At 38.6% G+C, this 23,426-nt stretch overlaps 1 protein-coding gene across 1 annotated transcript in view; it reads left to right on the forward strand.

The window, feature by feature from the left end:
• rad51b (RAD51 paralog B) overlaps positions 1-23,426 on the forward strand; it is a 55,917-nt gene that overhangs the window by 14,524 nt on the left and 17,967 nt on the right. The window contains exons 7-9 of the mRNA XM_056262710.1: positions 4,251-4,323; positions 16,852-16,961; positions 21,184-21,262. Coding sequence (XP_056118685.1) covers positions 4,251-4,323; positions 16,852-16,961; positions 21,184-21,262 — 262 coding nt within the window. The remainder of the gene's footprint in view (positions 1-4,250; positions 4,324-16,851; positions 16,962-21,183; positions 21,263-23,426) is intronic.

Here is a 23,426-nt window from a genome sequence, read left to right on the forward strand (position 1 = left end):
GTGGAGTCCGGGGTTGGAGTCTCGTGGCGGAGATGAGGGATCCACAGACCACGGCAGAGCTGATGACTGGGTAACCCCAGGTGGATCTGTGCAGCCAGGTGGAACCACTGGAGGAGCTGAAGAGAAACAGTGGAGATGAGGCAGAGGAATTGGATGGCTTTGGCAGAAGAGGAGGAAAAGGGCGGGACCATCCAGGACGAAGGAGCTTTGGAGCTGGGCAGAGCCAGTGGCAATGAGACTTGGTGCTGGATGACGAAGGAGACTTGGTGCTGGTTTGACTCAATGGTGACAAAGACGACTTGGAACTGGGCTTAACCAGCAATTACGAAGACAACATGGAACTGGACTGAACCAGCAGAGACTGAGACAACTTGGGACTGGATGGAACCAGAGGTAACTGTGGACCAGTAAATATTTCCTCATCAAGCTCATAAAATAATTCCTCAGTAACCTAGCTCATTTCACGGACCTCAGCAACGTGAGCGTGGGCGGAGCTCCAATCCATTCCAACGAACTCTACTAATATGACCTCGACGACAGACGCTGATGCCGGCTCACACTCCTGGGCAAATTCTATGATGGGCTTGGGCTCCGGGATGAACGTGGCCTCTGGCAATGGCCCTGGCTCTGTTTTCATGGTGGGCTCTGGCTTTTGATCCGCTGCGGGAATGGCTGTAAGCTGGTTGGGCTCTGGGACCGGAGTGGAGCTGGCGTTGTCCTCATTCGCTTGGCAGATGGTAAATAGCAAGTTGCACTGAACCAGCACCCACTCCACATACTTTGCGAAGCTCCCTCAAGCACCATCCATTGGTAGGCATGCCTTTGACCCCGTTAAGGCTTGTTGAGGCTGGTGTTCAAGAATACACAAAACAAGCTGTCTGGGTAGTGGGTAAGGCATGCCAGATCTAAGAAGGCATGTGATCCTCGAGAAAGCGATTCCCCTGCTCCAGCAGGAGGAGACAAACAGCGGGGATATCCATAATTTTATTCCCCTTTCGTTGTTTTACCGGATGTATGCCGTACAAAGGAAAATAAGCTGTTTATTTCAAAGAGCAATGACTGGTCTGCTTGTTGATACTAGCACCCCTATGGTCGAAGTCAAAGCTTAATGGTCCGATGCTTCTATAATAGTTAATGTTTGTTAATTGCCTCTGTTTTTCTGTTCGCTTTGTTTTTGTTAAATGCATATTTCTAGAAAATTACAATTAAAAATTTCAATTATTATTATCATTATAGAGAAACATTTATGTTTCTATTATGTACGGAAATTTTTAATACATATTTTGATATTATAATCACAGCAATTTAAATAAAGAAATTGAATTTTCAATTCAGTTATACTACAATTGCCTGAAAATACAAAATAGAAGTAATGAACTCTATATGTCTTCGAATTTTGTATTTCTTCCTTTTGCTTTACTTTTTTCTTGATTCAAATTTGATTTTGAATTCCAGATTTTCAGACTTAAGTTTGGACTCCAGTGTATCTACAAACTATAATTTAAAATGGGTTGTGTTACAAATGATGTTACAGATCATGTTTATTGTTACTTGAGGGAAATTAGGATAGATATATCATTTTATTGACTATTTTTGTGCTTTGTTGACATTAGGATCAGGTTTAAATGTAAGCGTGTTTCAACAAAATAATGGGCATTTCCTTATTTTAAAATGACTAGTCAACTATTCCCAGAGGACATCTCAGGCTGTAACCCCAAAACTCATCTGATCTGCAGTTATTTGCCTCTCGTCCCCCTGCAGCCATGCTCATTTTAAAGATAGCTTTTGTGTTTTAAATCAGTGCAGTAAATGTCTGGCTTGACACTGCCAGTGGCCACAAGTGAGTTTTAATACTGCTTTCCACAGCAGTAGAAATGGGCCTCAACATGAAACCACATGGCAGATAACTCCTAGAGGTAGGTAACTATGTTATAGCCCCCCTCATACACATAAAAGCTCATAACCGTAAAATAGGTCAACCCATTAAGTTTCCAAAATAAAACCTTACACTTTAGCACCTAGAGCCAAACCATAATGAGGTAATTAAGTTTGTTCTCCCAAGCTTTAGAAATATAAAGGAATGTTGAAATGTTTTAGGTTTTGGCTGATTGTTTTTATTTGTGTAGTTTTTATTAAAAGAGCCGTGGAAGACATACACTAGTGCAGTGGTTCACTTTAGGCCGCTTTAAATACCACGTTTGATCAAATCAGAACATTGGCCTAGTTTCAACAATGTTAGCTTTTTGTGTGCAAGCTTAAGTACTGTTAATGACATACTGCTATATTTTAATTAACACCAATATTAATGTACTTAAGATAGATCATGTTGTAAGGCCCTCAACAATCCCTTGTTTGACCCCTCTTCATATTTCTGGAAGAGCCCTAAGCCTCTAAAAACTCACACATTACACAATAACAACATTTATTACAATGTAATTTCAGGCGAATACATTTCATATAGGCTAATATGTATTATAAAATAGGATACAATTTCATCTTGAAACTGTTATTGCACAATTTCTGTTGTCAACATTTTTTTTTTTAAATATATATATATGTAAATGTTGTGGTTTTTTTTAATTTCAGAATTTATACAGTAGTGACCATTGATAAAATTGCCATCACCTTATATATATATAGTATCTCACAAAAGTGAGTACATCCCTCACATTTTAGCAAACATTTTAGTCTAAATTTATTTATTGCCATTTATTGTCAAAATAGCTGGCAACAAAAGTGAGTCATAAGTGATAATAGATGTACGTCTTTTAACCATGCAAAGCCACATGTCCTATTCATCATTTTCATGTTTTTGTCTGCTTGACAGGACCATACAAATTGTTGTATCTTGTATTAGAGCAGTTCAAATTTGAGCTTTGAGTACAATTCTCTCATACTGACCACTGGATGTTCAACATGGCACCTAATAGTAAATAACTCTCTAAGGATTTGAGAATTCGAATTGTTGCTCTCCACAAAGATTGCCTAGGCTATAAGAAGATTGGTAACACCCTGAAACTGAGTTACAGTACAGGCCAGGGTCATACAGAGGTTTTCCAAGACGGGTTTCACTCGTAACAGGCCTCGCAATGGTCAATCAAAGAAGTTGAGTCCTCGTGCTGTGCGTCAGGTGCTGAAGCTGGCTTCAAAAAACAGAAGCATAAGTGCTGCCAGCATTGCTTTAGAGGTCTCAGAAGTGGAAGGTCAGCTTGTCAGTGCTCAGACCATACGCTGCACACTGCAACAAGTCGGTTTGCATGGCCGTCGTCCCAGAAGGAAGCCTCTTCTGAAGCTGGCTCACAAGAAAGCCCGCAAATAGTTTGCTGAAAGCAACCTGTCCAAGAGCATGAAGTACTGGAACCATGTCCTGTGGCCTGATGAGACTAAGATAAACTTGTGTGGCTCAGATGGTGTCCAGCATGTGTGGCGACGCCCTGGTGAAGAGTACCAAGAAAATTGTGTCTTGCCTACAGTCAAGCATGGTGGTGGTAGCATCATGGTCTGGGGCTGTATGAGTGCTGCAGGTACTGGGGAGCTGAGCTTCATTGAGGGAAACATGGATTCCAACATGTACTGCGACATTCTGAAGCAGAACATGATGCCCTCCCTTCGGAAACTGGGCCAAACGCATTAACGACCCCAAACACACTGCCAAGATGACAACTGCCTTGCTGAGGAAGCTGAAGTTGAAGGTGATGAAGTGGCCAAGTATGCCTCTAGACCTGAACCCCATTGAGCACCTGTGGTGAAGTGGAAGGTGGAGAGGCGCCATATTTCTAACAGCCAGCAGCTCCGTGATGTCATTATGGAGGAGTGGAAGAGGATCCCAGCAACAACCTGTGCAGCTCTGGTGAATCCCATGGCCAGAAGGATTAAGGCAGTGCTAGATAACAATCGTGCTCACTCAAAATATTGACAATTTGGACACAGTTTTGACATGTTCACTTAGGGTGTACTCACTTTTGTTGCCAGCTATTTTGACAATAATGGCTGCATGTTGAGTTATTTTCAGAGGACAGTATATGACTTTTGTGAGATATTGTATTTAGGCCTATGCATTTGCCTGTTTAAAATTTACTTACCACATGACCCAATAAATAGCATTATGTAATGAGTTATGTCGCGTGATGATGGAATTCAATATCCGCTGAACTTGCAAAGTGTCAGCAGACTGTTTATTCTCATCTTTGTGTGATCTAATCTAACTGAACTAAACTGCAGTACAGATGTTTCCCTTCTGTCTCCCTCAGGTGGTTTTAACTAACCAGATTACTACACATGTGGGCGAGAAGGTTCACTGTCCTCAGAGGAGTCAGGCAGATGGTAAGAACAGCCTTCCATCGTCTGCTGGAGTCTAAACTGATTTTTGAGGAGAATGTTTTTGTTTAAAATTACCGTGTTTTGGGATTTGATGGTGGAAATTTAGACCAGAAATTCCTGTCAAGAGGCTCTTCTGTTTCATCCATCCCTAATGATCCGTTCTCTGATCTGGCTAATGGAAGCCATCGTTCCAAGCCATTCCGAGATGGTATGTGGGATAAATGAGCGTCAGATATGACCTTCCACACAAGCAGCTGTTGTAGGTTCTTCGGAACTACATCATTGACCCTGGAGAAGATGGTATTACTCTAACCAGGGGGCTGAAAACACGATCCACTCGCTCAACAAACATGTCTGGGCCTTATGCGAATCCCACGACATCTCTGATTCCATGGCTGTGCAGTGACCCGTGTCTTCTGTCACTTTATATATGGAATAGTGCAAGTATACTCTGGCATACATCCAGGTGTACAGTTGAAGAGGGTCTTGTTTTGGGGCAAAGCTTTGAGGAAAGAGAATCAGGCTCCGTTCTCATGTTATCTAACAGACACGTTTCTGTCCTGTAACTTTACCCCCAGACATCGGTTTCTTTATATCTCACTGTTCCACTCGGCAAGGTGGAGTTACCAGGAACTCTTTCTCCCACTCATTTGCTCTGTATCTTTCTCTCACACATGCACACAAATGTTTTTCTATCTCTTGGGATTATGTAGGGAAAGAATGGCCCTTATACAGCCTCACCCTGTTTATCTCCATCCTTGGTCTTATCTGACCTCTCACTTTAAGGGATAGTTCACCCAGAAATTAAAACATTGTCAAACATTCCAAATTCATATGAATTTCTTTGTTCTGTATGAACACAGAAGCAGAAGTTTGTTAGATTGTTCACACTGATCTTTTTCATGTAGCGAAAGAAGATTGGTGTCAAGTCCCATAACCCCCATAAAAGTACAATTTTATCATGCTTGCGTTTGAATCAACATTTAAATGCATCCAGATTTGTCACAAGACACTAGATAACTAGTATCGTTGTCCTGTACATCTTTGAGATGCCATGTTTGAATATGCACAATATCATATCATATCATCTACAAAATATTTCGAAAAGAAAACGCCATAACTTATTCCAGTGCAATGATTTACTATAACCCTTAAATGCACAAATGTTTCACCAATCATTATTACATATTCGGGTCTTTAGCGACCCGCATCTATATCTAACACGGATAGATCTCTCCTGTCGCAATAATATAAAGCTCTCTTGAAATTAGAGTAACAATTACAGAAGAATAAAATAAAGCATATTTTGTTACCTTTTGGAGCTTGGAAGGACTCAGTTTAAGCAGATGTTTAATATCATCATCACTGTCCTCGTCAGAGCTCATTTCCCAGTACATTCAGCATCTGGCTCATATTCGCCATCTCAAACATATTCTCAAAACCAAAGTTTTCAAGATCTTCAAAATCAATATTTTGTTAGCTGACAGCTTCTTCACCAGATCCACCATCAAGCGACAGTGACACTAATATTTGATTGCGTTCAGTATTTGATCTGCAGCAAATCACTGAGCCATTTCAAGATTTGCTGATGATACTTCCCATTCTTTTGTTTTCCACCTGCAGTAACTATGAGTGAAAGATCACTTCATCATTGTTTCAGACATTGCCATATTTTGGAATAAAGGTGAATTGCACTTATTCAGTCATCAAAGATTCAGTTGTGCAGAAAACATATACGACTAAAATAGTATTCTGCCAGGCCAGAAGTTGGCGATGTCACTTTGTAATGAAACACTACACGCCTACAGACTAAACGCGTAAAATGCGTGCTCATGTGACCGTTTTCACAAATTCGTGTTTCTGTAGTTTACACTGAGATAATAATGTTATCATTTTCAAAAACTTGCACTTTGAAACTCGTTTTCAAAACTTTGCGTTTTTAGGCCGCCAAAACCCTATTGTCGTGTAAATTAATGGCCAAAACGCATAAAATAGTTTTCATCTTTAGTTGAAAACGGTGTCGTGTAAACGGCCCCTAAGACTAGGGATATGTGTCATGACTAGTTTCATTGACGTTTAATCAGAAATTTTGTCACCATCTATAGTTAACAAACAGTTGAAAAGGTCTGTATAAGCAGTTAATTTAAAACAGCCTACTTAATATGAATTAAACAGTCCAATCTCATACAAAATACCACTGAAAAATATATGCAATATCAAAGTCTGGTAACATGAAATTATTTTGTTTTCCACTCCAGATATACAATATGTGTTATATTCAAATGTAACATTAACGGCAGTAATTTGAACATGCCCTTTGTAAAAATAAAGAGCAACACATAAATGTGCAAAAAAGATTTAATAAAACAACTAATATTTTCAATGCTGACTAGCAGCAGTATCGTTTAGACTTGTCTCACACATCCCTGATTAAGACAGCCAGTTCTTGAGAAAATGTGTTTTCCTCTTGGCCTTGGTATTGGAAACTACTTTTGAGGTCTTTTGTTGAAGTTGTAGACAAAAGGCCACACCTGCAGTTTGTATCTGCTTCCATAGTTAATCTGAGATGTTGACTATTGTCCAGAATAGTAGTTGCTCTCGGCTACAACTGGCTGCTGCTTCAAGCTTGTGATGAGGCCAAAACACATACATCATAACAGACCTCAGCAGATTTACTCACCATTTCCGCTCTAGTCACCAGCCATTGGCTTCAAATTACTTTTGGGGTCAGATTTTATTCCAGTGCTTCTAGTGTAAGGTCTGTGCGTAAAAGAGGCCACTGTGATTTAGTTCAGAGGTCCTCTGAACACTGATAAGAAGGCTATTTTGTGCTGTACGATAAGAACAAGCATGACAGAGGAGTTTTCCTTTGTTTCATTTTCTCCTGCATTTCTGTAACTTTCTAGAGGATTTTAGCATGCTGATATTATGTTGTGAAATTTCCTACAAAAAGGGAGTTTGAAGTATGAAGATGCTTTATGAAAACATCAAGCAAGCTCAAATCAGGAGTTTAAAAGCGGTGGTAGCTTTAGGTAAGATTTATTGTCCAGTAGCTACACTAAAAAAATCCTATTACATAAATCCTATTATCCCATAAAAATACGGCAGCTGAGTTTGCAAGAAATTCACTGTTAAAGATACAGTGACAATATTATAGATATTACGAGTATTGTATATTTTACAACTTATATTTTATTAAAGTCCCTCTGTGTTGAAAATCAAGCTTTTAATGTTGCTTATATGTCTATGTGGTGTTTTTTATATGCTTTGAAACCATAACCATGTGCAAATTCATAAGTCAACACCATTGGTGACTATTTTCTCTTTAAAACTGCAGTGAACCAAAGACGATCTCAAAAACACGGTTTGAAATCGCTGGTGTTTCTGACGTCACAAACTACCTTGTAACCAATCAGGTAGTGTTGTCACGATACCAAAATTATTGTTTCGATACCAATACCAAGTCAAGAATTGCGATTTCGATACTTTTTCGATACTTTTCCTGAAAAGGGAGAAACACTCAAATATCATTGCTGTGCTTTATTTTAAAACTGGGACAACATTCTAATCATATAACACACTAATAAATGAACATATGAACAGCATATAGGCTATATTAACCATTTGAACAAAATATGAAATATGAAAAATATAAAAAATAAATTAGAGCAATGACATTCAAGGTAAAATAAATAAATAAATATAGCAGCATTATCTCAGTTATCATAAGAAACATAAGATTTTATCAATATCAATGCCACTGACGATTCTGCTTATCGATCCGATTCTTTAACGATTCTCTTCTCGATTCCTGATAGCACTGTGTGGGAAAAAGTAGTCAAGGGGGGGGGGGGGGGGGGTTATTTGTTTTAAAAACTTACACTTGAGTAAGCAAACTGTAGCCTACTTTTTATGTAATTTATGAAACCTTATTACAAAGTGTTAGCGATTAGTTATACACCGATTCAGACAGATCAGTTGTTTTAACCAAAACGAATCGGTTCAAATGAGTCATTAGTTCGCGAATTGGATGTGTCATTATCGGACGTGTGCGCGTTGTGTGATTATCCCGGCGGTTAGGACATCCCACAAGATTTGTGTCATCACAGAAAACATTTCATGACTGGATAGTTTTTTTCGTTTATTTAAAGTGTGGTTTATGTCAGCTGAATGTGCGGAACGCTTTTCAGAGAAGATAAGGCAACGTATTTTACCACTATTTACTCCTAGCGGTAATTCAGGAAAACATTTTTTTAATTAATTTGATTAATATGTGCGAGGGAGAGAGAGAGAGAGAGAGCAAGACAGCGCTTAGTTTAGAGACGGTGAAGCCTTGTTTATACTTTCGCTTGGCTACGCAGAGAGAGAGAGTGCGCGCGCGCGACCGGGGCTCTCTCGCGCTCTCTCTCTCTGCGCTCGTTCAGTTCACGCGCCCTGTCACACGCGCACAGTGTTGCCAACTTAGCGACTTTGTCGCTATTTTTAGCGACTTTTCAGACCCCTTTAGCGACATTTTTTTTTAAAAGCGACTAGCGACATATCTAGCGACTTTTCACACAAACCTCAGTAATCTCCAGATGCTGCCAGTACTGTCCTGCGAGCGCGAGGTCTTGCCAGTAGCGGAGTGGCAATCGGGAGAGTCGGGAGTTTTCCCGGTGGGCCGGTATTGTTTCGAGGCCGCGAGGGCCGGTCTGATAAAATATATTCATTGCAAATTCGCCATGCGCACTTGGGGCCCAAGCGAGGGGAAGAAAACATTTTTTTTTAACATTTTCTATAACAGAGCGTATATTTGCACTGAGTGCCTGTCTTTAATGCAAAAAGACACTCGTTACGAAACAGCTACAGTGGCGTAGGTCGTAACGCGTGAAGTGCTTGAAAGTAGCTTTTGATGCGCTCGACCCGAGTTCGAATCCGCCTTTTGCCGAACTCTCTCTTCTCCCTTTTCCCAACACATTATGTAAAGATGTAAAATGTATAACCTAACATTAAGGTCTCTAGCGTTATATTTTGCCAACGAACTAAAATTGAAACCATGATATGGCTTTGTGTCTTTATAAAACAGCACAAGACTTTAAGAATAGGCATCCTGTCTGTGCTGGGTGATTTAAAGAAAAGTGCGCTCTTTGCTCACGCGATCAGCATGGTTATCTGGTGTTTTCTCCTAAAAGCTCAAGGGTTTATTTCTTGCAAATGAAAAAATTAGGACAAAAATATTTTAATTGTCCTATATTATAGTGTAATGTAGGCTAAAATATACTTTTGAAATATTCATTTTCATTTATATAGTACATTCAGTAGCGGAGTGGCAATCGGGAGAGTCGGGAGTTTTCCCGGTGGGCCGGTATTGTTTCGAGGCCGCGAGGGCCGGTCTGATAAAATATATTCATTGCAAATTCGCCATGCGCACTTGGGGCCCAAGCGAGGGGAAGAAAACATTTTTTTTTTTAACATTTTCTATAACAGAGCGTATATTTGCACTAAGTGCCTGTCTTTAAAGCAAAAAGACACTCGTTACGAAACAGCTACAGTGGCGTAGGTCGTAGGGCGTGAAGTGCTTGAAAGCAGCTTTTGATGCGCTCGACCCGAGTTCGAATCCGCCTTTTGCCGAACTCTCTCTTCTCCCTTTTCCCAACACATATGTAAAGATGTAAAATGTATAACCTAACATTAAGGTCTCTAGCGTTATATTTTGCCAACGAACTAAAATTGAAACCATGATATGGCTTTGTGTCTTTATAAAACAGCACAAGACTTTAAGAATAGGCATCCTGTCTGTGCTGGGTGATTACTTTGCTCACGCGATCAGCATGGTTATCTGGTGTTTTCTCCTAAAAGCTCAAGGGTTTATTTCTTGCAAATGAAGAAATTAGGACAAAAATATTTTAATTGTCCTATATTATAGTGTAATGTAGGCTAAAATATACTTTTGAAATATTCATTTTCATTTATATAGTACATTTATAGGCTAAATGGATTTTACGTCATAGGAATAATTATATAAATCATTATTACATTATAATAATAATTGTTTGGCATCCTAAAACATCATTGATAATGTAATGCAGACTGAGACTCTCATAACTAAAGAGATGCCCTCTTTATTGTCCTGGTACAAATCAATGCTTTTTCTTTGTTCAACGAGCAGTTCATGGGTTGAAGCTCTTAATTTTGATCTCTCAAAGAGCACGAGATTGATGCATTTAACCTTAAAATGTAAAAAAAATTCTTGCGGGGGAGCATGCCCCCGAACCCCCCTAGAGGCACAGAGGTCCACCCAACATAGTTTTAAAAATTCCTATGGGAAAGAACGACCATTTATGAACTTTACTCCAGCATAGTACAACAAAGTTACTTTTAAATCAGTAAAACTGTAAATGCCGTATTAAAATGTCCCTGGACAAAATATACATTTGGCCTGCCTAAGAGGGGACCTACAAGACATTGTGCCCAGGGGGCTCTTAATCCGGCCCTGCCGGCGACGAGGGCCGGTGGTCTACGAAATTTCCCGGTAGATTTTTTGGTCCCACTCCGCCCCTGGGTCTTGCCTTCTCCCGGCCGTCTCTCTCTCTCTAACGGCGTCTACCTTGTTCAGTGAATGGCTGAGACGAGCAGCAGCACATTCATGTGTTGAGCTCGCGCCAGTTTTTTTTTTTTTTTTCACGGACTTGTCACTTAGGCCTATCAGCTTCTCTTTTGTTTTATTTTTAAAGAGTTTTGTTTGACCATTTTAATTCCGTTCTTTTCTTGTGCTTATTACTTGTAATACTCACTATCACAGAGCTTTCACCCATTTCCCGAACTCTCTCAATTCAGATAATTTTACACATATAAAAAAATTTAGTCATTCACTAGCCTATATCATAGTTAGCCTACTTGTTCTACTGTCTGACAAAAATAATATAGGTAATGAGAACAGCTTTATTGGACATTCATATTATATTATATTAAAATACAGAATGTGAGCATGAATTTAGAGAGAAAACACATTAGGCATGGCAGAACGCAAGTACGACGCGATGACGTCATGAATATGCTAATTATCGTATGACGTCATCTAGCGACATTTAGCGACTTTTAGGGAAGGCGTTAGCTACTTTCCTTAGAAAATAGTTGGCAACAGTGCACGCGCATGAGGAGAAAAACACAGACGTCCATAGGGAGGCACTGGAAGCGTGCGTTGCACACACCAACATGCAACATCTCTCTTAAAAATCTGGAACGCGGTCATTCTTAGAAGTATCGATACTAATAAATTTAGGTATCGTGAAGTTTTTAATTTCCGAGTATCGCGATACTTTTGAAGTATCGGTGCACCGTGCAACACTACAATCAGGTCAACCTGTGATCGTCAACGAGTGGATCTCTTAGCTGGTGTGAGTGAGTGGAGGCGGGGCTCATTTGCATATTCATAGAACCGCGTGTACTAAATGAGGCAAGGGTGTAGAGTTACATTCAAGCTATTTTAAGGCATGAAGAATTTATTTCAAGGAAAAAACATTTAAATATATCATTTTGATGATCAAAGATGAGTTTTAAGGGATACAATTATTGTCTACACTGGGACTTTAAGTAATATAATGTTAATAATCTACTTGAATTCCCAAAATCTTTAATTTAAACACAAAAATGCAATCACCCGTTGAGAAACACAACTGATCAATTTGTAGTAGATCTGACCTCAAAACGGTGTAATTAAATGGGCCTCCTTAAAACCAACTAGTCATTCAAACAACCCACCAATGAAAGCATATCGTTTTGCAGATCAGCAGATGAGCTTTATAAACATCAATGAAACATTCACAAATGTTTTTTTTTTTTTTTTTTTTGTAGGAGGATAACATTAGAGAGAAGACTGTTGGAAAAATTGCACCTCTGCATGATTATTGGCCCAATTCAGCTTTCAAACCAAAATCAGCCCAGAGGACAAAAGAACTCTTGCACATTTTTTGAACCACATTATCTTCAAATCTACATCACCACATGAAAGCCATTCCCTTGTCTATGTCCAGCCCAAGTCAACAACTCTCCCATTCCCCTTTTTGACAATCCATCAATAAAAACATTTGGACATGCTGAATTTGGTGCAAATGCAAATTGGATCCTATAATAACTGATTTGCAGGGTATTAAAAAGACAGCTGATTGAATTCTTTGAATAGCCCTGTTGTCAAAGTGTGGGAAAGCAGCACCCATGGCTTCATGGGATCGGAGAGAGTAGGCGGATTATACTGGAACCCAGAGCATTGATTCAAGAAGCTGGGTCTTAACAGGGCGTCACATTTGTTTAGTCTGGCCCTTTCCAACCTTATTACCATGAACTCGCATTAAGTCACATGGTCATTAGTCTGCGATTCTTTCAGACATTGTTAGGGGAATCCACTTAGAATGAGTTGTTCCTGTTGATAGTGCTGTATATTTGCACATGGTTTTAGTGCCTGAGTCACTATATATTAATTATGCAAATAAAGTAGCCCACGAAATCTGTTGAACACAATGCAGTTCCCCATCTTGCGGGTCGGTTCTGAGCGGAGAATACAGCAGACTACCGTTTTTTGGTGTATTTTGCTGGGACTCGTCTCTTTAAAATGTGCTCATTTACACACATCGGCATGTAAGTGTTTATTAGCAATAATAACTGTCTGACTGACTACATTATATTACTTATTACTCAGATACTCACCAAATAAATATGTGGACATGAAGTATTGGTTTGAGTTTAAGTAGTAAGTACAAGTTTATATTGTAAATGAAAAAGATCAAGATGAACATTACAACAATATTAAAGTAATTAAATTAATTAATATTGAAGTTCACTAAGGTCATTTTCACTTCAGTCCTATAATCGATAACTGAGATGCAAGATGGTTGCAGTTGCATTTGTATTAAATGAGGAAGCGAGTCTGTGGTGTGATACTAGACACAATAATAGGTTTTCAACATGGAAATGAAGATTCTGTTAACTATTACTCGCCTTCATGTCGTTCCAAACCCATAGGACTTTCGTTCATCTTCGAAAAACCAATGAAAATATTTTTCTTGAAACTTAAACGATTTCTGTCCCTCCATTGAAAGTCCATGTAACCAAAACTTTGATGTTTCAAAAAGTTCATAAAGACATTTAAAGTAATCCATATTAATAGAGTGGTTTAATCTATGTCAGGGTTTCGTAAGCCACTGGGGGTTCACGTGGTAGTTTTTTGAAAAGCTAATAATTAACATAATAATGAATTAAATGAAGAAAGATTAAATTGATGAAATATTTTATGTTTGCCCACATAACATGTGACCAACATCAGAGAACTGTGAACATTGAAATTATTGAAATAAATCTCAGGGGGTATTTCAAGTAAATGTTTTAGGTTAAAGTGGTTCGGCTGTCAAAAAGGTTGCGTGTATCAACGCATACACATAGAACGCATCAAATATGCTTTGCTTGATGCGTTGATCAATGTTTATATGTGAATAAAAGACTAAATGAAATCTGAACATCATATAAAGCGATCAAGTCTCTTCAGAAGACTTGGATTAAACCGCTCTATTCATATGGATTACGTTTTTGTGGAATAGACTTTCAATAGAGATACAGAAATCTATCAGGTTTCATTAAAAATATTTTCATTTGTGTTTTATACCAGCATGAATTTTAGGAATGCCACAAACAGAATGAAGTTTTCCAGAGAGCTGAGTTTAAAAGGTTGTACTGATCTTCTTATCTAATGACCTATTAATCAATAGAACATATACGCAAACATAATTTTTAAGTGAAATTCAGCTTAGGAAATCTTGAAATGGTAAATAATTTTTTTTATGTATTTTAAAATGAAATTTCAGTCATTTGCTCCAAAAAGAATGACTGACTTTATTTAAACAGTATTTCAGTCTAGTTAGCACCTGGTCCGACTGGATTGCGTGTGTTTAGTAAATAAAGCACAGTTTTGTGGTAAAACTCTGTGTGAAAAGTGGCGCTGTTTAGTGAATTTGCCCTTTTTATCCGTTAATGGGAAACAGAGCTCAAAACCCATCTGGAGCTGTAAAGTGGTTGGCTATTGTTTCCATTTTTTTTTTTTCTTGGGGGGGTTATTGAGGATGTTGTTTTTTTTAAGAGGAGGGGCCTTCCAGACATCCAGTTCACTGACATGCCGTGCCAGCCTTTTCAGGTTTCTCCCGCACTCGACTTTCCACAGGAAATGTTTTGAGGAAGTGAGAGTTGCTGATGTGACAGTTGTGAATAGTATTGTCAGATTACAGCATGGTGCTTAAAATGTTACACAACACAGAATCATGAGAAAGACACTCAGACCGTGACCTCGGAGGCCCTGGCTGTTTCTGGTTGCGGCGCAGTGGGCGAACATAAACACACAGGTGTGTTTACATAGCAGTTCGAAGAAGACCCGGATGAGAGTTATGTCAATAGTAACATTGGTAACTTCCTCAGGTGTCTGACCCAAAGAAGCGTTTCTATTGTTCTTCGGGCTTATCATCTGTTCTACACTCAGTCCTTAAACCGCAATAATGACTCAATGGCTCCAAGTGTTCGTGATTCACTGTAGATGAGTGAGTTATAGCAATTGGGGAAATGGTGCAATATGTATGCAGAGTCCAAAATGAACCACCTAATGGTGGGTGAAATGAGAAAATGTACTAGCTATACATATGTTACTGACTATGAAACTGTATTTTTGCATTTTATATGTACTCTATCATTCAAAAGTTTTGGGTCAGACTGTCGGTGATCAGATCTGACACTTTAAATTGATTAAAAGTGACAGGAAATACATTTGTATTCTTACCAAAGATTTCTGTTTCAAATAAATGCTTTTCTTTTAAACATTCTGTTTTATCAAGGAACACTGAATATCACAGTTTTCCACCAAAAGTTAAGAAGCACAACTGTTTTCAACATCGGTAATAATAAGAAATGTTTCTTGAGCAACACATCAGCGCATTGAAACTATTTTTAAAGGATCATGTGACACTGAAGACTGAAATGATGCTGAAAAATGCAGCTTTGCATAATAGGAATAAATTACACATTCTAATAGAAAACGTTGACTTTTTAAATATATATATATATATATATATATATATATACACTCACCGGCCACTTTATTAGGTACCCCATGCTAGTAACGGGTTGGACCCCCTTTTGCCTTCAGAACTGCCTCAATTCTTCGTGGCATAGATTCAACAAGGTGCTGGAAGCATTCCTCAGGGAGTTTGGTCCATATTGACATGATGGCATCACACAGTTGCCGCAGATTTGTCGGCTGCACATCCATGATGCGAATCTCCCGTTCCACCACATCCCAAAGATGCTCTATTGGGTTGAGATCTGGTGACTGTGGAGGCCATTTTAGTACAGTGAACTCATTGTCATGTTCAAGAAACCAATTTGAAATGATTAGAGCTTTGTGACATGGTGGAAGTAGCCATCAGAGGATGGGTACATGGTGGCCATAAAGGGATGGACATGGTCAGAAACAATGCTCAGGTAGGCCGTGGCATTTAAACGATGCCCAATTGGCACTAAGGGGCCTAAAGTGTGCCAGGAAAACATCCCCCACACCATTACAGCACCACCACCAGCCTGCACAGTGGTAACAAGGCATGATGGATACATGTTCTCATTCTGTTTACGCCAAATTCTGACTCTAACATCTGAATGTCTCAACAGAAATCGAGACTCATCAGACCAGGCAACATTTTTCCAGTCTTCAACTGTCCAATTTTGGTGAGCTCTTGCAAATTGTAGGCTCTTTTTCCTATTTGTAGTGGAGATGAGTGGTACCCGGTGGAGTCTTCTGCTGTTGTAGCCCATCCGCCTCAAGGTTGTGCGTGTTGTGGCTTCACAAATGCTTTGCTGCATACCTCGGTTGTAACGAGTGGTTATTTCAGTCACTGTTGCCCTTCTATCAGCTCGAACCAGTCTGGCCATTCTCCTCTGACCTCTGGCATCAACAAGGCATTTCCGCCCACAGAACTGCCGCTCACTGGATGTTTTTTCTTTTTCGGACCATTCTCTGTAAACCCTAGAGATGGTTGTGCGTGAAAATCCCAGTAGATTAGCAGTTTCTGAAATACTCAGACCAGCCCTTCTGGCACCAACAATCATGCCACGTTCAAAGTCACTCAAATCAACTTTCTTCCCCATACTGATGCTCGGTTTGAACTGCAGGAGATTGTCTTGACCATGTCTACATGCCTAAATGCACTGAGTTGCCGCCATGTGATTGGCTGCTTAGAAATTAAGTGTTAACGAGCAGTTGGACAGGTGTACCTAATAAAGTGGCCGGTGAGTGTATATATATATATACATACAGTATTACTGTTTTACTATATTTTTGATCAAATAAATTCAGCCTCGGTGAGCGGAAGAGTCTTCTTTCAAAAAGATGTTCTGATGAATCTTACCCCAAACATTTGAACAGTAGTAATTCACCTAAATGTTGACATTAATTAAATTTGCAACAATACAGTAAAGTGTGAACCCTGACTGTATGAAATCTGTTTTGTTTTTTTGGGCCTTCAGTATCTACTGAGGAGGACTCTGGGTTTGTGACAGCGGCGCTGGGAAACACATGGAGTCACTGTGTTAACACACGCCTCATTGTCCAGTATGAAGACACAGAACGGAGACAGGTAAACACCCTTTTACTCCTCTGTGCGAATTAGCAAAATTTTGTTTGCCATAACGAACAAAATTCAAAACCAACCAAAAGACACCTAACCAAGTGACCGAAATATTTAGTAGATATACTCATTAAAAATATAGTTATTCTCTTGCGGAAAAATGGACCAAAGGTACTGATGACATCATTTTGAACCACACCGTGTTTTTGTCCAATTAGATTCTCTAGAATGATAATGTCCCTCCCCTAATAGAGTGCAACAGTTGGGTTCCAGAAGTTAACATTCTGTTCATTTCCTGTTTCTGTTCATAGGGACATTTATTTTTGACAAAAACGTATAAACCTTTAAAGACACACCTTTTGTGAGCTACGAATTTGTAGTAGAAAACCACATCACCCATGATGCTGTACAGAAAACTCCACCAATCAGAAGCTATGTTTCCATCCACACGTTTTTATCCGCATTAAGTGATATCGAATAAAAAATGCCTTATGGAAACAGTAAAATTCGATTGAATTTCATGAATATCGACTCAAATGAAATACGATCGGTCTCATCGGATTTTATCTTGATCGATATACGGCTTATGCGATAAACGCGGATGGAAACGTTGTTATGGTGCAATCCATTTTGCCTAGTAAAACTTTGTTCGCAAATGTTGGCTTGAATGTTGTGCAATTCGGTGAGAAAATGAATGGAAACACCTTAACATGTCTCAAATCAATTCGATATACCAATTTGATCGCAAAACAGCATGTGACGTCTTTACGCACAGGTTTTTATCCGCTTTAAAGCCGTTTGATGGAAACACACTTTCACCAGCTTTATTCGCATGACTTTTTTTTACCGAACTTCAGATAATTCGATTGACAAGTGGATGGAAACATGGCTAGTGTCACGGCATTCAAATCATTGTGTTATTGTCTCCCTATGCTCTCAAAATAGTTGTATACATATGCGCATATTTTGCAATAAACTTAAAATATGTTGTTTCCATAGATAATCAACACCTTTTTGATATTGCGATTCACCCTCTGGTTCAAAAATAAATCAAAAGAGACTTCTAGAACCAATGCAACTTAAAAAGTGGGCCATCTGCAAGTAGCAAATCATGATTCAGCAAATACTTTTTAAAGGACACTATCTTCAATTTGTCCCCTTAAACTTCCTGCTTCAACAGGAAATACGTCAACACAAGCAAATAAAACTGCACACATCCAGCGATTTCATCTTTAAGACAAGCTTGAAAGAAAGAAAACGTCTTACTCCACCACCCCTTTCATTGTCTCGGTCTGCCCTACTTGTTTTCGTCCTGTCAAATAATGGCATACCTCATTGCCCGTACACCCTTAGAGCCCTGAAGACTTTGTTTTTCTCTTTTCCGACTGAGCTCCCACCTAAAGAAAGGCACACTGATAGAGAGGCAGTGGTCCAAAACTGCTGGTACACAAGGAAGGCAATGGTGCCTGGCTCTTTTGTGCGGTTCAGTGGCTCTGGCAGGGCCACTTCAGTGAAAAAAAAAAACCTCAGAAACTCCCTGCTTTTCCGCCATTTACTGTGGATGTTATCCATTAGAGGTAAAGTCATACTACTTCATATGTGAAAGATGTGCGTTTGGGTTAAAGTGAGGGGAACTGGGCTGGTTTGGGTGGCTGAAAAGCTTTGCGTCTGTGTGTCACGGCGCATCAGTGAGGAATCGCATTCACACAAAGCAACTGGCAGCAGGTTTGTAAAAACTAACTCATTCTTAACCACAAGTAACAAGATATCCCTGCAAAGACGAAACTAAGAAAATGCACCAGTTTATTTTTATACAAATAAGCCTAGAGCAAGTCTTGCCGTCTGTGGATGGTTAACTTGAGACGGAAATGCCTTTCATTTCATGAGTACACAAGTTATAAAGCAGTCATATTAGGCAGAAGGCACAAACGCTTCATTTGTTTACTTTGGTTTGAGGGATCTGATTCATTTCCGATTAATGTTTTTACGCAACAGTTACCAGACAGTTTCACCCTTCACCTCACGCCTGTTTCCTCTTTTGAGTTTTGTTGAGTAGTTTTCACTAAGGTATCTCATTTTGAACAAGACGCACCCCTAGTGCAGGGTTTCCATGTTAGAGGCTGATGACAAAAGGAGTAATGTAGATTCACCAGAATCTCTAATAGGCTTTGACGCAGGTTGCCGGCAGACACTGCTGAGTCTGGTAACCCAATGCTGCTGCTTCCCTAAAGGCTGTTTTCCAGGATCCTATGCTTGCTTTTATGCCCATTGACGTAGCAGCCAGATAGATGCCCTTTTTTGTTGCATAAGGGGAAGGAGTTCAGACATGTTAAATAATGAAGTGCAAGTAGGGTTATTGATTTAGTCTGATACATTTAGTAAAAACAAACAAAAAAAGTGCTTTATTTTCTGAAGTACTTTTTTTTTGTTTTTGCTGTGGAGTAAAGATATAAAATAATATCATATAAATATAACCAAAATAAACAATGCATTATCTTCTAAAGCCATTTTTTAATTCAGTGATTCACTTCAGTACTTCAAAATAATTACCACAATAATAATGTAATGCCTTTTATTGTTTTTTTTTCATTTTTTTTTTCATTTGGGGTCTTCCCCCCCCCCCCCCATAAGTGTGTGTGTGTGTGTTTGTGTGTGTGTGTGTTCACTATTATTCAAAAGTTTTTATATTTATATTTTATATGCAAGACATTGTTACAATATATATATATATATATATATATATATATATATATATATATATATATATATATATATTTCTTTTTTTTTTTTTAAATAAATGTGTTGTTCTTTTGAGCTTTCTGCTCGTCAATGAATCCAGAAATATTAAGCAGCACAATTGTTTTCAACATATGATAATAATCAGAAATGTTTCTTGAGCAGCAAATCAGCATATTAGAATGATTTCTGAAGGATCATGTGACACTGAAGACAGGAGTAATGATGCTGAAAATTCAGCTTCACCTTCAAATGAATAAATTACATTTTAAAATATATTAAAATACATCTTAAAATTAGGGAAACGAAAATTCTGGGCCAAAACTGAAACCGAAAATTCTCGATGCAATTACCCTTTTTAATAAAAAAAAAAAAAATGTTTTTGTGTATAATTGAATTAATTAAAGACTTTAATTAAATTCAATCATTTTATTGAGCCTGATTTTAACACACCAAAATTGGATAGAAAATATATTAAAATATTAAATATCAATATATTATGCTTCATTCAGTTCTATGCAACATAATTAGATTTAACAGATCAAATTTTTGACCAATTATCAAAATGAAGTATAGTCCTAGAAAACGATCATTATCAGAGCATGTGAGCAGATGGCAGAGAGCGGATCAGGGAACGAGAGGGTAGCGTCATTTTACCAGCGTTGCCCAGCACGGCTTTACCACAGCATGTTACAGAACAGTATAGGGCTATTGCAAACAGAAACGGGACTACTACTACTACACAGAAATTTCATATTGGGACATTATTTGCTAACAGACAATTATTTGCTTTTCTGGTGAGCGTAAGAGAGTACATAAGTGGAGCGTTTGCTTGGGCCGGCGACTGAGCAGAGAGCTTTTTTCTCTTTCGGCCCAAATCCAAAAAAATGCCATTTATGGAACTTTTAGTGGATCCCTATTTAAAATAGAAATAGAATTGACAGTATTTTTGATTAAATAAACATAGCCTTGGTGAACATAAGAGATTTCAAAAACATTAAAAAAAATGACTGACCCAAAACCTTTGAACAATTGTGTGTAATTATTAAAATAATCATTGTGATTAGTAATTAGTTAGTTCTGGCATGAAACTAGATGGTGCAGGCTGAAAGGTCTTTAACTCATTTTGTAACGATCACATCATTATCTACATAGCACAGCTGATTGGTTGCTGTTGCATCAGCGGCCAATGAGCTGCAGCTCAACATTCAAACAAACACCGGTAGTGTTGCTGTTAGGAGTCTGCAGCGTGCTTTCAGAAACCCTCCAACTTCCCCAGCTCCACCTGTATAGATCTGCTAATGGCCATATCTTGCGAGAGTTGTCATGACATAATTAGAATTACTTTGATTAATATATTAATTGAATGAATTAAGTCTATTGTCAGCCCAATTATTAGCGATTACACTTTGGCCTTGTATTGATACCGTGGCCAATGAGTGACATTGAGCCCTTCTCTTACTACTTCTACATCTCTTCTTGTTTCTTGTTTTAGATTATCATTGCCAAGTCTCCCGTGGCCCCTTTTGCTGTGCTGAGCTACACTGTTCAGAGGGAGGGCATCCGTCTCGAGGGTGAGTGTGCTTGAAGAACACTGTACTAACAAAACTGAACCTTAAAAACATGACACCAGTGTAAGGCAGGTAAGGACATGTTATGAAGTGGAAATGAAAATGATAGGAATTGAAGTGAAAAATGAAGTGCGCAGGAACTGATTTTAGGTGACATAAAATTGACATATTGAAATTGTTTATGTACACATCCTCAAAAAGTATATGTATAATTTATTTCAAAGGGGTCCTATTATGCTTTATACATTTTTAACTTTCTGTAAAGTTTAATGTTGCTGTTTGGGCATAAAAAAAATCTGCAAAGTTACAAAGCAAAGTCACTCCAAAGGGAGTTAGTCACTGTTTCTGAACTCCCTAAAACTGTGTCATTGTAGTCTTGAGTTTTCTTCCGGTAACATACACATCATAATATTCATCATTTAAAGGGGTCATGAACTGGCTTTTTAATTTTTTTTATATTGTTGTCTGAGGTCAACTTATGACGTTCGCTTGGTTTTTACATTCAAAAACATCAAAATGAATAAGTAATAGGCTATTTTCTACCCTAGTTTTGAGCCTAGCTCAAAAACGCTCGGTTTTTATGGGCGTCTCGCATTGAAGACTTGGAAGTAAACGCCCACTGCTGTGAGTGGATAATAGTTTTGCATATTATAATGAGTTTCGTGTAATGCGCGAATCGGTGGGCGGGGCTAAACCGTCCGTGTTGAAGTAGGCGTTGATCTTCTTCTGCGGGGGTTGGGGTGTTTTATCCTCTTTGTCGTCATAGTTCCCCACTTTGAAAAACAAGTCGTTTGCTGAGCCTGGTGTCAATAAAAGCTTTTATTGGACTAACAAGGACGTTTTCAGTTCTGAAACTTACAGGATATTCTTATAATATGATGACCTCTTAGATGTCAAAAGCTCAAGGAAAATTTGATTTCTCAGTTCATCACCCCTTTAAATAATTTCCGCTCAAATCATGCTAAATAAAGGGGGTGAGGCCTGTTTGTGTTTCTTTAGTAGTGTGAAACTCGCGGTTATGGGAAGGGGTTGGTTTCCCAAACACGCTCAAAGCGGTTGACCAATCACACAACGTTACAGACAGACTGGGAATAGAGGTGCTGCAACAATGTAAAAAATAATGTGGTTTTTGAACATTCAAATGTATTGTTCTAGTGGACCCTAAAAACAAAATCAAGACTTTGAAAAAGGGCATAATAGCTCGCCTTTAAGGTTTAGATTTGTTTGTCATGCAATGTGTATTTCAGTTGTTGTTCTATGTCTTCAGTTGTTCGACTCAGTTGTTCGTTTTTAGTAACTGAAAGTCACACGGTTTATTTTAGTGTCATTAATCGGAATCCTAAAAAGTACCGTGGTTGGTTTTTCAAAAAGCTAATAATACAAGTACAGTCATTTGTGCGTGTGGTTTGTGTTGTTAAACCTTCTGGGTCAGAACTTCTGCCCACTGCAGTTTAACTTCCAGGACCTCTGGCTGTCCTGTCAGGATCATTTGAATTCATCCGTGGGCTTCACAGTTTACCTCGGGGCGGTTTGTGTGGATTCCCAACACCACAAAACTTTAATGGGAAACAGGATATCAGAGGAAAAACACAGTTGGGGCTGTTTTGGCTCTTCAGCAGAGGTTTATGGTGGTATATATGTGGTGGACTTTTAACAGCACTTGGAGAACAATTCAAAAGTAATTCACCTTGATGTACTCGTTCATTCTCGGGTTTGGAATGGAAGTAGTTTGCTTGTGCAGTTTTACTTAAAGCTATGATTGATATCAGCGGTATCAGTTCAGCATAAACTAATAACAATGAATAATCGAACAGCTCACACTTCCTGTTGACGCCTGTCTCATGCTGATATGAGCTCACATTCAGGAGCTTGTTCTTGTTTTTGCTGGGTTTTATTAGAGGAAGCAAGTACTAAATTAGCACATTCGGTGCTTTTGTTTAGAGAGATGCTGTGGATTTTGTCTGGGAAATTAGTGTAGCGCAAAACATTTAAGGCCGCAACAAACTACTATTCTGATTTTCTATTAATTTTATTTAGTTGATTAATAATCAAAATAATTAAAGGTTATTCCACATGAAATGCAACATGTGAAAAGTTAGAGAATCTTCTGCTGCTGAAGAACCTGCCACATTTCCTTTAGAAATGGAGAATATACATTTGTCCTTTG

The sequence above is a fragment of the Rhinichthys klamathensis genome, unplaced genomic scaffold (assembly GCF_029890125.1).
Source record: "Rhinichthys klamathensis goyatoka isolate OS25496 unplaced genomic scaffold, OSU_Roscu_1.1 h1tg000196l_1, whole genome shotgun sequence".
Taxonomy (NCBI): Eukaryota; Metazoa; Chordata; class Actinopteri; order Cypriniformes; family Leuciscidae; genus Rhinichthys; species Rhinichthys klamathensis.